The 15,120-nt window shown below is 37.7% G+C and overlaps 1 protein-coding gene across 3 annotated transcripts in view; it reads left to right on the top strand.

Annotated features, from left to right (window-relative positions):
* The window catches only part of fsd1l (fibronectin type III and SPRY domain containing 1-like), a 64,052-nt gene extending 53,161 nt beyond the window's left edge, over positions 1-10,891 (top strand). The window contains exons 10-14 of one of the 3 annotated variants that reach the window (XM_067437589.1): positions 1,211-1,246; positions 5,103-5,200; positions 5,973-6,224; positions 6,598-6,686; positions 10,045-10,891. In XM_067437589.1, the coding sequence (XP_067293690.1) occupies positions 1,211-1,246; positions 5,103-5,200; positions 5,973-6,224; positions 6,598-6,686; positions 10,045-10,230 (661 nt within the window). In that variant the 3' untranslated portion in view covers positions 10,231-10,891. The remainder of the gene's footprint in view (positions 1-1,210; positions 1,247-5,102; positions 5,201-5,972; positions 6,225-6,597; positions 6,687-10,044) is intronic. The other 2 variants (XM_067437591.1, XM_067437590.1) reach the window with 2 other exon arrangements.
* The last annotated feature ends 4,229 nt before the right edge of the window (positions 10,892-15,120 follow it).

Below are 15,120 nucleotides of genomic sequence, written 5' to 3'. Positions count from 1 at the left end.
ACCCTTTCCTCATTTAGTATGCACAGATACATGAATATGCTAATTAGCCCCGCCTCCACTCGCTCACACCAGCTCAGAGATCCACTCAGTCAACTTTACTCAAATTACCGTAGTAAATGCTGCACAAAGGTATCGCTCTTTACAACATCCGACACGTAACTATAATTCATATGTTTAGCCTTTGGCTTGATTACGTTATCAAACTACTAATATTGTGTTGCTAATGTCTGGGGATGAAATGATTACCGGTTTCACTATAAACCACGGTAAATGTATTGCCGGTCAGTAATGTCGTATAAAATGTAATTATCATTTAAACCGTCAGTGATTATCACGATTTTGAAAAGTCGTGGTAAATCCTATCCAGTCTGTTGCATATGGTAAAGCCCCGCCCCCCTCATGACGTGATTGGTTACAACATAATTGTGATGTCAGAAACGCCAGCGATTTTGAGACCATGAGGTCTTTGGTTCAGTGCAGTTCAGTTTTAAGGAGAAAATACTCAGCAATTGTGTTGACTTTTGTTGATTTTGCACATGGTTTGTCTGAAAGCATATTAAAAACACCACATAGACACATAAACAACATTAAAAACATGATTTTCACCACAGGGGGTCTTTAAAATCGTAAAATAAACCTAAAATAAAATATAATTATTAGATTAAAAAAAGCTTTGAATTAGAAACGTGGAAGCTAAATAAGTTTATGTTGAAGTGCTAACATTACTAAAACTAAAACTGATATAAAAATGATTTAAAGCTATATCGAAATATAAAAAAAACAAAACAAAATTACTAAAATATATCTAAAAATAAGTGCTAATTAAAATCTTAATAAATACTATAATAGTATATAAATAATACTAAAATAACACTGATATGATGATGTGAATAATTACTAATTCTCTTATTTTAATTACATATGTCCATCTTTGCTGTCATATAATGCATCTCTACAAAATGCTACTAATTTAATTAAGCTGTTAAAATAAGCAAATATCAAAATAAATATATATATATATTTTAATTACAATAAACGATGCCAAAATTCTCTAGCATTTAAAATGTAGTTTACAGTGTTTCAAAATATTAAAATCTGTCATTTATCAGTTAATGGAAATAACATAATAAACATACTCGGCTTATCAGTCCTAGATATCAATGCATCCCTAATAACTCCCTGCTCTTGTTTTTCCTTGTCTACCAATCAGCAGTGCACATTTCACCAATCTGAAGAATATGTCAAGGTGACCGTGTGTCTGTTAGCGTTGGTCTTTAGCTCTTTCTGACCGCATTAAACCAAACGCTGGCTTACCTAGAGCTCCTCTACGGCCTTTGTGTTCACTGACACTGATCTGAGCTAAGCATTTCATGAACAAGGATTACAGATCACGATCTTAATCTACTTTTTTTCCTCGAGTATCTCCATGCATTACCTAAGATTATAACAATATTAATTAGTGCTCAATTAAAAGAATGCATTTTAAATTCATGTGTGATCCTTATTTATGAAATGTCTGTTCTTCTGGGGTTTTTTCTGTGTTTCTGAACTGAGTGTTCTTGTATTGATTACGGATTTTGCATGTGCCACTTGTGCTACTGAACGTAGAATATATCAATAGAATATCTATCATATGATATATTTCTTTCGAATTATTCTGACCAAAAATTCAACCTGTACTTAACATCTTTGCTATTACCTCCCTCTTTGAAACTTTGCCATTTCTTGAAATGTTTTCAAAATGATGACCTAAATTAATTGTGCAACTTTTAATTCAACGTTATACTAAATGTAAAGTTGCTTTTCCATGCTCACATCCTAATGACTGTGGTGAGTAAGCATTCGCCTGAAATCACCGCTTTTATGCTTTTCTCATCAGTCATTCCATTACGACAAACAAAGTGCACCGAACTACATCAGTTTTGTATGTAATTACACCTGTCATGCATTGGTACTAAACCATCTGGTATGATGCGAAGTATCTTGAGATTATGCTAAGTCATTTAGGACGTCCCCAGTGGGCCTTTTGTTTGGGTCGTCCTTCACCGGCCAGCTGTTCTTTTGCTAATATGTGGGATCTTGCATATGGCAAATGGAGGAAGGGACAAGCTCAGTGCAAAGGGCTTAATCATTGCTTAACCATGCTTATATCAATAAAAATACAATTATTTGTGCACTTTGTTGAATTCTATATCAAGTACACAACAAAATACACAATAAATTGCCTATCTATAATAGCCATTCATAGTCTTCACAGCCATTATTGTTCAAATGATCAAGCTGTTTTGGTTTTTTTTTTTTGTTGCATTAAACTTTTTGAGTAGCATTGCATCATTTGTGCTACTGTGGCTAACATGTTACGCATTGCTTTTTCCATGAATTTTCCCAGATTTTCCATTAGATTTTTCTGTGCCACTTTATATTAGGTGTCTTTAACTACTACAGTCGTGGTCAGAATTATTGCCACCCGTGATTAATATGATCAAAGGCGGCAAAAATAATAAATCTGCATTGTTTAAAAAAAATAATTGTAACCTTTCATTGAAGTAAAATAATTGAAAGTGTGTGTGTGTGTGTGTGTGTGTGTGTGTGTGTGTGTGTGTGTGTGTGTGTGTGTGTGTGTGTGTGTGTGTGTGTGTGTGTGTGTGTGTGTGTGTGTGTGTGTGTGTGTGTGTGTGTGTGTGTGTGTGTGTGTGTGTGTGTGTGTGTGTGTGTGTGTGTGTTGGGATCACATTATCACATTATGAAATAAATGCTTTTCTCCAAAACATGTTGGCCATAATTATTGGCATCCCTAGATTTTTTAATGAGTAAAAAATCTCAGAAGTATTTGCATTAATATATATATTTCTTTAGCACACCAGGGTCACTAGGAGCAATTGGCATGAAATTGAAGATTGTTGAGCCTCACAAAATAGAAAGTGGCTGTAGGAAAATAGCTAAAGCATTGAAAATCCCCTTTCCACCATAAGGGCTATAATGAGTAAGTTTCAGTCAGCTAAAGATGTTATGAATCTGTCTGAAAGAGGACGTGTGTATATCATCCTATTGCATGGCGAGGAAGAGCGTTTGAGTGGAAAAGGAGTCTCCAAGATCACAGATGGAGAATCGCACAGATTAGTCGAGTCTTGGGGTCAGAAAGCCTAAAAACAATTGCTCAAACAGCCCCTACATCACCACATGTTGTTTGGGAGGATTTCAAGATAACTCCTCCTCACTCATCCATAAATACTCTCCAGCATTTTCAGTTCAGACCTGACTGGAGCTTCAGACGGGACCTGGTTCTGTGGTCAGATGAAACTAAAAGAAGCAGCCAACCCACCAGGTGGGATAAAAAGTACCTCATGTCCACGGTTAAATATACAGCTGGATCTTTAATGGTGAGGGCCTATTTTTTTGCTGGAGGTCCTGGACATCTTTTTCAGACTCATGGTATGATGGATTCTAGCAAATACCAATAGATAAAAAAATCTAAACCTGATGGCCTCTAATATAATTCTTATAATGGGATGTGGTTGGATCTTCTATCAGGACAATGATCCACTACAAACATCAAAATTAACACAGAAATTGTGTCACTGAGCACAAAATGAAGCTTCTGCTATGACCGTCCCAGTTCCCTGACATGAACCCTTTAGAAGATGAGTGATGAACTAAAGAGAAGAAGCACCAGCATGGATCAGTGAATCTGAAGGATCTGGAGAGATTTTGTATGAAGGAATGGTCTCTGATCTCTTGTTAAGTGTTCTCCAAACTCATCAGGCATTTTAGGAGAAGACTTGGAGCTGTTATCTTGGAAAAAAAGGGAGTCACAAAAAGTATTTAATAAAAGTATTTAATAAATTCAATAATTATGGCCAATGTGTTTTGGAGAAAAACATTTATTTCATAATGTGATTTCCCCCCACTTTCAATTCTTTGACTTCAATGAAAGGTTAGATTTTTGTGTTTAAAAAAAAAGAAAAAAAAAAGGATAAACAACGCAGATTTATTTTTTAAAGCCGCCTTTGATCATATTTACCAGAGCTGCCAATAGTTCTGTCCACGACTGTACATTGTACTTATTTTTTAATGTAAGTACATAAGCATTTAAAGACACCTAATATAAAGTGCGTCTAATTTTCCATAGTGTTTTACCATCACGGACAGTAGGGTTGGGTTGAAAATATAAATTTCTCGATTTTAATTGATTCTCATTTTGATTAACCGATACTGATTCTTAAATCCCAAGAATTGATCTTTTGTGCTGCAGTTTAAAAAAAAAAATCTAACTTAATCAAACATTATTTGTAGTGCTTGCTATCCGATAAATTAAAATAAGTTAGGTGCTTTGTTGCTTTTGAGTTGAAATAAAGTTTACCTTTCAAATTATGTCAATTTTATTCCGAAATTTCAACAATAAATATAGTTTTGTTGCTCTATATAAAGTGGTGTAACAGATCAAGCGGCACGTGGACTGATCATTTCTGTTTTACTACTAGTTATAGCACAGAATTAAGATGAACATCAGAAGATATGTTGCAAGTTTTAGTGCAACTTTCTGAAATGGATCATGTACATTTTAATGTTTGTATACACTCAGTTGTTAATTTTAGTTTAATATTAATATACTGACTAACGGTTCCCGATATAGTTTTCAGCATTAGATTTAGTTTTTCCTTGAGAAAAATTGACACCGTACCTGACATATAACCAATTGAATCAATATCAAATCTTACTGGGATCTGAACTGAATCGCAAGCTTGTGAAAACGAATCGAATTGTGAAATTTGTGTCAACGCCCAGCCCTAACAAACAGGGACATGCTGTGTTTGATAACTAACTGAAAAAGACCTCTTCTTCTCTTCTCTTCTCTTCTCTTCTCTTCTCTTCTCTTCTCTTCTCTTCTCTTCTCTTCTCTTCTCTTCTCTTCTCTTCTCTTCTCTTCTCTTCTCTTCTCTTCTCTTCTCTTCTCTTCTCTTCTCTTCTCTTCTCGTGTGTTGTGGGGTTAGGAGTTTGTGTTTGCATATGTTTTGATGATTTATTGTTGCGCTCCAACCGTCTGATGTGTTTGCATTGTATGTATGTGTATTTGACCGTCTGTGTCTCTGTGATGATTTCAGAAGTGGAACTCCGTCTCCTAAACGAACATCAGTGAGCCGCTCGCCGGCCCCAAGAGGAGCCAGGGATCGCTTCACCGGAGAGTCCTACACAGTACTGGGTACCAGAATAGCATTAGATATGTTAAGATGTTTCAGACACTGCCATCCAAAAGTCTGGAATCGGTTTGGATGAAACCGATTCCAGGTTTCATCCATTTGGATAAAGTTTCTTGCTGCTGTTACGACCCGTTATTAGATTATTTGGTAAAGGAACACCTGCCAGAGCCGACAGATCACCAAAGACAATTTTAAATTCCACAAAAAAGTATGAATTCATTTAAGATGGAAAAAGTAATTAAAGGACAGCTCCGGTGAAAAATGAACCTGAGGCAATCATCACATGGTTACCGAGTAGATTGTTCTCTGGGATGCGTTTTCATGAAAATCGAATGTTTTATTTCTAAAAACAGATTGTCTATGGGGCACAGAGTATGTGAAATTTAACTGCTAGTTAATACCACTAACAAATAAATAGTTTCTTCAGTTTTATAGCTGAATTTCAATTTGTTTCACGATTGATTAACTTTCAAACATTGACAGTTATTAAATTGAATAAAGCTGAATAATGACACTTATATGGCTGCTTTACAGCTCAAATTAAATGTATAATTGATTCATTTTGCACCATTAACACTATTCATTTCCTGTTTATTAATGTGAAGCTTTGAAACTGTCTTTATTGTATTAAGCGCTATACAAATGAATGATTTGCCTTGAAAACCACACTTAGTACACATCCACTCAAACGTGTGTGCTGGAAAAACGTCACTTTATTGACATTGTAATAATTTGAAGACACTGTTTTAATTCGACTCGTATGTTTGTCTTTAGGTGACACGAGTATAGAGTCTGGGCAGCATTACTGGGAAGTGAAACCTCAGAAAGACTGCAAGTCCTACAGCGTTGGTTTGGCCTACAGAAACCTTGGGAAATTCGATCAGTTGGGGAAGACCAACAACACCTGGTGTATACACGTCAACAACTGGCTGCAGAACTCATTTGCGGCCAAACACAACAACAAGGCGAAGAATTTGGATGTGCCGGTACCTGACAGCATAGGAGTCTACTGTGACTTTGATCGGGGTAATGTACAAAATCTGATAACTTTACTTGTAACGTCGGGGAAAAATACGTTTATTATGAAAGATTAATTTGTCGCTTGTTTCCTTGCTTCTGTTATCCATGGGTTCTCTGTTATTACGGGTAGTTTATTTGAGTGTACGTTCATGTCAAGCTCCATTCCTCCGACTTCCAGTCTACAGGGAACATTATAGCCCACCCTCAGGTTTCTCACTCGTGCAATGAGACACCTCCAGATTGAGTTTCAGCCACTTCCATTCATGCTTTCTGTGAGCTGGCTCCTGTCATGCATCACCTGAATAACTGCAGCATGTTAATGTGACTTCTGATATTTATTAAAGGGTTTGTGTCCGTGTGTTTTTTGTTTGTTTTTCAGGCCAACTTGCTTTCTATAATGCTGAAAACAAACAATTGCTCCACACTTTTAAGATGAAGTTCACCCAACCTGTTGTTCCAGCTTTCATGGTGAGTTTGAAGTACAAACACCATGCAAATACGGGCTATTCTAATGCAAACCATGCACATGAATTATCATGCATAAAAGATGTTGTTTTTAATCAAATCAGGCAACAGGAAAGACAATAAATACAAAATGACACAGAAAGTGTTTAGTCATTATCTTGATTGTTTACAAATGATAAAAGCATGCAACAGTAAGTATTATCACAAACACCATTTAATCTTTGAGGCAATGATATTGAAAAAAATCATAAAGCATTCAGAATTATGCAAAATACATTCATGCATGCTGTTTAAAAGCAGCTGTGGTTATACCTTATTTTAAGGTGCACTTGTCAGTGTCAATATACACTTAAGTACGGAATAATAATGTGGCAAGCAGGGCCGGTGACGAGTGGTAATGAGTACCAGCTGCGCGACACACCGGTCTTCACTCGCTACAGCACCACCGCCTCGGGCAGCCACTCGCGGTCTTTCCTCATCCGCGCTGCCCGAACTCCTCAGCAGCACGATCCCCCTCAGCAGCGAGGGCTCTCCGACAGCGCGCCCCTCCTTCTTCCCGGGTTTTGGAACCAATGTAATAAAGTTTGTAGATTGGAAGGAAGGAGGTGGGAACCGGCGAACTTTTATTAAATAAACAAAACGAAAGTAAACCGTGGGCAGCCCCTCACGGACGACTGCCCGCACACACATAACAAAACATAAACAAACCTGAACGTAAAGTCCAGGCCTGGTCCTCTCTCCTCCTTGACTGGTGTCGCTCATCCTTAAATGCCTCCGAGCTCCCTCATGAGAGGACTCGAGACCGGTGTGGCTCGCAGGTGACTCTTTCTCTCAATCACGTCCCCGGTCTCACTCGCTCCTCCCATGTCCCTCGCTCGTTCACCTCACCACAAATAACTAATGCTCTTACTTTAAGGTTTGGTTTAAGGTTAGTTGATTGCAACTTTGCATAATTTGCTATAGTAAGTACTTTTATGTCAATGAAAGTAAAATAAAGTGTTACCACAGCAGCTTTATGACCACGAACAAAACATTCATTTCATTTCATTTTTTGTTTCTAATGTTTCTTTGGTTAAAGGTGAAAAATGAGCATTTATACGTCATCTTTACTGCTGCAATACATCTGAACACAAACTGAACTGTAAGTTAAGGGATGTGCTTGTCATTCCCGAAAGGCCAGACTCACTCAACTGAATAAATTCATTCAATTACAGAAATTAAAACTGATTAAATGTTATAAATGAATAACTGACAAACAACAAAAACAAATCCTTCAGTTGTTTGTATAATTAATTCAATATTAGAATAACAGTTTTGTGTTTCATGCTGTTAAGAAGGGTGATGTGAAGTTAACCAGAAATATTCTTGAGTATTGTAAATATGATTTTATTTAATTTATTATTATTGTTGATTTTTCTCTTCTTTTCTGCATTTGCTTGCACACTCATTTAGTTCATACTTTAAAATTGGCATTGTGTATTATTAGCTCTCGTGACAATTTGCTTGTAATATTCCTCATTTGTGATTTGCTTTGGATAAACATATCTGCTATAAATGGATTCATGTAAAAATAATAGATTATACAAATTGCTAAAATTACACCAACACTTGATGTTTAATCTTATTAGATAATTAGTCAATTGCATTTTAATTTGATTTTACTTTCAATAACACATTTGCAATGTGTCTGTAAAAGGTGTTTCATGCATGTTTGAGCTTTTTTTGTATTTACATTGTTCTGACCAGCAGGGAAAAGCAAAGCAAAGCAATTGTTTTTTTTGTTTTTTGTTTTTCTCCCATCACCAACGGAAAGCATATTTACACTGTCTGATTGTTCCCTATCCCCTATGTAGTGCACGATGTGCCGTTCACCATGTAGAAAATAGTAAATGTGTGAAAACAAGTGACAGATTTCAGCTGCAGCTAATGTAGGGGGCGGGGCTTCAGATTCTAGAGAGCATTTGATTGGACAGAAAATCTGATGAGAAAAATGAATGTGCTGAGGAGCTAACCTAGAAATCTAGACGTACCCTAGCAGCAGCAAATTTAATCTGCCCGCAAGTGTCGTCTAGGAACTCTCAATACCCTTCTGCTGTATTCCTCTCAATCTGGACGGGCCAATCACATCGTGTATAGAGTCGGTGGGCGGGGCCATAATGACGACGGCCGAGTTGCGTTTGAGTGCTTCTAGTAAACACAGAAACTGGCGAACAGCGGCGGTCTTTCGAATCAGCTTTGACGGCGATTCTGGAAGACTTGGAGTTAAGCTTTTCTCTGAGAAAAGAACAAAGAACGGCACTGAAGTCATTCTTAAAAAGGGAAGATGTGTTTGGAGTTTGGTCGACCGGATACGGCGAATGTTTAATCTGTCAGCGAGCTCTGCTTCACCTTCGTTGCTCTGGTTGGTTGTAGCGCTATCCTATCACGTGCAGAGGGAGTTTGAAAGACAACCGTTTATCCGCCCCTCGGACTGAGTTGTCAATGGTGAGTTTCCAGACCAAACATCTTGATGTGGGTCTGGCTTGTCAGGCTACTGAGGAGCACAAACATTTCGAAATAAAAGTAAAATAAAAGTGTTCAGTCTTTCCTCATGTAAATAGCGAATCCGTCATGGTGCGAGCTCAACTGGCTTTTAAAGGAAATGGGATATAGGACTCTGATTGATTTATTGCACGTTACGCCCAAAACAAACTCATGACTCATTAAGAGACGAGGGACAACCCTTTTAGACCATGCGTCTGATACGCCGACCATTTTTTCCATCGTTAAACTAGCAAAAGTGGATTCAGAAGTGCACTAAGTGCACCTATGCCTTGCGCTTACAACATTTCTTTGGTCAGTCGCTTTTAGTTCCCCAAAATAGCAACACTCCAACAATATACCTGAACACACCTGGTTTTCTGACCAGACGCCTGGCTTGCTCAGTCGGGGACCCTTAAATGTCAACTATATTACCGATAATTGAAATTAGCTGGATGGCATCACCGTTTTCTCCAGAGCGGCTGTACAGCCGAATCAAAATCTGTTGCATTATTTTCAAGTTAACACTGTGAAGCTGCTTTGAAACAATTGGACTTGTAAAAAGCACTATATAAATAAAGTTGACTTGACAGCAATGGGCAAACAGATGGGCTTGGCTGCATTTGATATTTACACAATGTGGCGTTGGACGTGAAAATGATAACTGCATCGGGCTGAAACTACCAATAAAAAACACATTGCGCCGTGTGTATGATAGGGCCATTCGGCTTATTTCCTAATGATTGCATGTTCAAACCCATTATGAGGTTTCTAAAGTGGAGAAGTCTCTGTGTTGAGAATGATATGTCCTGTAGCCTGACTGAATGTGTTTGTCTTCCAGGTGTGGTGTGGCGGTCTGACCCTGACTACAGGCCTGCAGGTTCCCAGCGCAGTGAGAAGCTTCCAGAAAACAGAGAATGGGCTCGGAGGATCGAACAGCAGTATATCCCAGCAGGATCCCTCAATGGCCTGTGACATCTGCTTCTACGATAAACTGCCTTCAGTGGACGGTTCCCTCCTGCCGTGAACACGTCTCCCAAAATCAGGAAAACCTTACGATAACTGGACACATCTGCGATGGCTGAGGCATGTAGACTCCCAGGACGAGGACGGCTTTGACCGGCAGAATTGGGAGAGACATTTCCCTTCACGTTCTCTTTGACAGACACTTGGAGATGTTTGCATCAGAAAAGCTAGTCGCTTTATCAGGGAATAGTTGAGTGCACTTTCTTTTACTGATTTAGGTTGAATAATGACATGCTTTTTTGAGTTGTTCGTCTTTCACTTGTTCTCATATTATGTTAGTTTTGTTCTGTGTAGTGTGAGTGTTTATCTCCTTTCTGTAAATGTCCTGAGATCCGAAACTCCGTAGATCATCCTTCAGTTGGTGAATTCGACTCTGGAAAGCTTTGCACAAGTGTAAAAATGATAAAAGCTGCTTTTAATGTCCCCTCATGGTCATATACTGTTATTATATCTGGATAATATTTTTGGATGTGGACTGTACATTTTTGCTGTATAAATGTCATCCTGAGTTTGTCGTTAGGTTGATTTTTAAGTCATTTAGGTCTCATGTTTCGACTGAAGGAAGATTTTGTGCAGAAACTAATAATCAAACCTCTGTCTGTTTCTATGTAACACTCCCTAATGAGCTTAATTCCAAACATTAAAGCTCACCAAAGACTTCTGCTCGTCTCAGTGTTGACTTTGCTCACGCCATCTGGTGTTGTAATGCCGAAAAAACAAGTGAGGTGACAAATTGTACGACCCCTTTAACTGCTACAAATTGTGAGCTGAAGTTGTGTCCAATAATTAGTATGTATGGCAAGCTGTTTTAACTTTTAATCATTTACAGGACATGCATTTGTGATACCAACATGCACATTTTTACTAGTTAAAATGATATTTTTTGATATGAAAAATTTAATTTCAATGAGTAAAACTATTAATTCTTGATATCTCTAATTGTATTTTCACCATAGTCTGCCATTTAAGTTCAGTTGTTAATATCAAAAATTGATTTCTTGATATGAAAAAATTAAATTTCAACTAGTAAAACTATTATTTTTGATATCTCTAATTGTATTTTTACGGTAGGATGCCCTTTAAATTCAGTTGTTAATAACAATAGTTGAAAAATCTTACTAGTTAAAATTCTAATTTCACAGATCATAAATACAATTCTTACTAGTAAAAATCTAATTTTGATATCAGTAATTACGTGGTTACTAATAAAAATATAAATGAATGTTATCAGTGTTGAAATGTTAATTCTTACATTTATTTCTGATATCAGTAATTAGGAGAGTAATTTCAGATATCTAAAATGGCATAAATCACATTAATGATATCGGAAATCAACATTGTCACTAGTGACAAAAAAAATTATTAATATCAAAAATGTCAATTTTTACTAGAGCAATTCAATTGTTGATTTGACTGGCTATCACCGGAACCACAATCAATTTAAAACTGAACATCGGTCTGAGAATTCTGCTCTGTATTTTCTGCTGCACTAGAGGCGTGATCAACGAGCATTATTTTTTAATGACTCTGTATGCAATTGTTGATATCAAGAACAGACATTTGCAATATTAAAGGGTTAATTGTTCACCCAAAAATTAAAATGATCCCATGATAACACGTTTTCCCTATTTAAATACAGTTACACAAGTAGTTGAACGATCAAGTATGATGACAAAATAAAACGTGGTGCGTTTCTAATCTGATTAAAAAGGAGAACTATAATGTATGGCGGAATAGCACTTCTGAGAGTACTTCGGCTCGGCGCAGTAAAAAGTCCCGGCCAAAACATCTTCCCTCACATCTCCCTATTGACAGAAATGAGAGAGTAGGCGTTTCTCAATGTCAAGGAAGGATCCTCGGAAGCCAGAATTCTAAGGATGCCACGTCATCGACATCCGACGAAGGACTGTTCCAATGTCGAGGATCCTCGAATTTCAACCAAGGACTGAGTCCTTCGTTCGAAAAATATGTCATATACAGAAAAGGATGCATATGAGTAGCCTTCGCGCACTTCGCGTTCTCAAATCACCCACAATCCTATGCGCGCAGCTTCGCTATCTTTTGACGTTCCCGGAGTCGGAGCGTGAACGGGGCAAATATGCTTGTATCGGAGTTTGTAGATGGGAAGGAAGGAGGCGGGAACCGGCGAACGTTCAACAACTTTATTATAAATAATAAACAAAACGAAAGTAACACGGGGAAAACCCTCACGGGCGACTGCCCGCACACACATAATAAAACATAAACAAACCATAACATAAACTCCAGGCCTAGTCCTCTCTCGTCTTCCACGCTCCACCATTTATACTCCAATCACTTTGCCGTGAGCCGAGACCGGTGTGGCGGCGATCAGCTGCCGCTCATTATCACTCCATCAGCCCGCTCTCACGGACCCTCACCTCGCTGATTGCCACAATGCTTTTATTTACGTTACCAAACATTTGTTATAACCGTAGTAAATATACGTAAAGTTTAACGTTTAAATGCCAGTACAAATTACTACTGTATTGATATAAAAATATATACAAATAACGTTTAAAATAATGTTATTGATGGCCAACGGACCTTTTCACTGACGTAATGACGCAATGACGTGCACTTGCTAGCCTGTTCCATTTGCGTGTTCTTCGAATCCTAATGAGGACCCTCGCCTAGCCTCTGAAGGAAGTGACTTGGAAGGATCAGTTCTTGACATTGAGAAACACCTATGCTGCGTCCCAATTCGCCTACTTATACTACGTCCTAAAAGTATGTACTCTTTTTGTGTAGAAAAAGTATATACTTTTGAGTGTGTAGCAGAAAAGTATGCAAGCTTCGGGACATACTACTTCGCCATCTTTAACGGACTCTGTCGCTTAGTTACGTGCATCCCATCACCGTTTATCTGCCCTGTCAATCATCGTCAGAATCGTCACAGTTCAAATCCTTCACATTCAGTTTAATCTCCTACCGTATCGGAGAGAAATGTAGCCGCTCGTTGATCTGCTTTGTGGGTCTTTAATGCAGAGACTCTCCTCATGTATTTACAGTTTAAATATAATGATGCATTTAAAAGTTAATGGCCAAACGTGTCATTTCAAAAGTTCTCAATGCTGCTGCAGGTGAAATATAATGTGGACAACACTGAATAAATATATTTTTGTCAGGTTAAATATTGATAGTTGGTCACTCAAACCCCTTTATCTAAACTTCTCTACTTAACCGTCGAACTCGCACATCCGTCATGTTTGTAGTTTTTTTAACGCTTTTTATCCGCGTTTGTAGTTCTAATCGAATCCTCGTCCAACTCGCAATGGGTTGTGGGCAATATCAGCCGTTAGAGTGCCCATCGATCCATACTGTGAATTCGGACCGGAAATAGTAAACCATCCGGGAATCTTTGGAATACTCTTTTCAACATACTACGATTTGGGACATACTAATTCTATTTTCGAATACTATTTAGGATGGATAGTATGCGAATTGGGACGCAGGGCTAGTGAGGGGGAGGTGTGAGGAAAGATGTTTCGGCCGGGACTTTTTACTGTGCCGAGCCGAAGTACTCTCAGAAGTGCTAATCCGCCATACATTATAGTTCACCTTTTTAATCCGATTAGAGAAGTACCACGTTTTATTTTGTCACCATACTTGATCGTTCAACTATTCGTGTAACTGTATTTAAATAGGGAAAACGTGGAGGTGTTTGGTACTTCTAACTTGATCTCTGTTTGGTTCCATAGTGAATGAACTGGGCTTAGTGGGCTAAACTAAATGCTATCAGATCGTCACCGCGCGTCAGAGAGATTAAGTGCACGCACTGAGATGAGGTATGTATCAACTCGTTTTAGTTAAGGGAATAACATAGTTTAATATGAAAAAGCGGTGATGTAACCCTTTAAGTCATCCTAGGTGTATATGACATCAGACGAACACAATCCGAGTTATATTAAAAAAAGTCCTGGATCTTCCAAGTTTTTTAATAGCAGTGAATTGTTGGGTCATATTTGAAGTCCATAAAAGTGCATCTATCCATCATAAAACTTCTCCACACGGCTCCAGGGGGTTAATAAAGGCCTTCTGAAACGATGTGGCGCATTTGTGTAAGAAAAATATCCATATTTAAAACTTTATCGACTAAAATAACGAGTATCAGGCGGTCAGCTGTACGTTAAAACACTCACAATTCTGATTGTGTTCGTCTAAAAAGAAGATGGCCATATACACCTAGGATGACTTTAGGGAGAGTATCATAGGCTATTTAAAATTTTTGGGTGAACTATCCCTTTAACCATTTAATTATTGGCGGAATAGAATTGGTAATCGCTAATTAGTAAAGTCATAGAAACCAGGCTGAGACTCGCGCTTAGAACTGCACATGCACTTGGCTCGTTAGCCTGAAAAATAAGCTTTTCTTAATGCTATTTGAGCATAAGAAACTGATTTGAAATATGTTATTTAAATGAGAGTTTGGCAAGCAGTTTTTGAGATTCTCCATTCAAATAGATAAACTCGGAATAACGAGAAAAAAAGTCGCAATTATCTTTTAAAATGTTTCATTATGTGGCTGAAACAAGCTACAAGATCAGGGAAGCATACATGGTAATATCTCTTACAATAAATCGGCTAATTATAACAAAAACAGGAAACATGAATATTATGGATTTGCTGACATCAAAATATGGAATTATAGCCAGAAAAAAGGAAAAACACAATAATATTGTTAAATTAAATCTTTGAATAAACTGTCGTTATGCTTCAAAACATTTGCCACTTTTTGTTATGTATAAGTCTAAGGGATAAAATAAAAGAGTTAAATTCAGCAAGAAAAAGTGGAAACCATAAAGGAGGCATCAGCCATTGGTTGCGAATGAAAGATTTTCCCCTTCACAGCTCAGCTATCCTGTCTCCAGAC

This window comes from Pseudorasbora parva, chromosome 3 (genome assembly GCF_024679245.1).
Source record: "Pseudorasbora parva isolate DD20220531a chromosome 3, ASM2467924v1, whole genome shotgun sequence".
Classification (NCBI taxonomy): Eukaryota; Metazoa; Chordata; class Actinopteri; order Cypriniformes; family Gobionidae; genus Pseudorasbora; species Pseudorasbora parva.
Note: the sequence above shows the minus strand (reverse complement) of the source record. Positions and strands in the feature narration are given on the sequence as shown.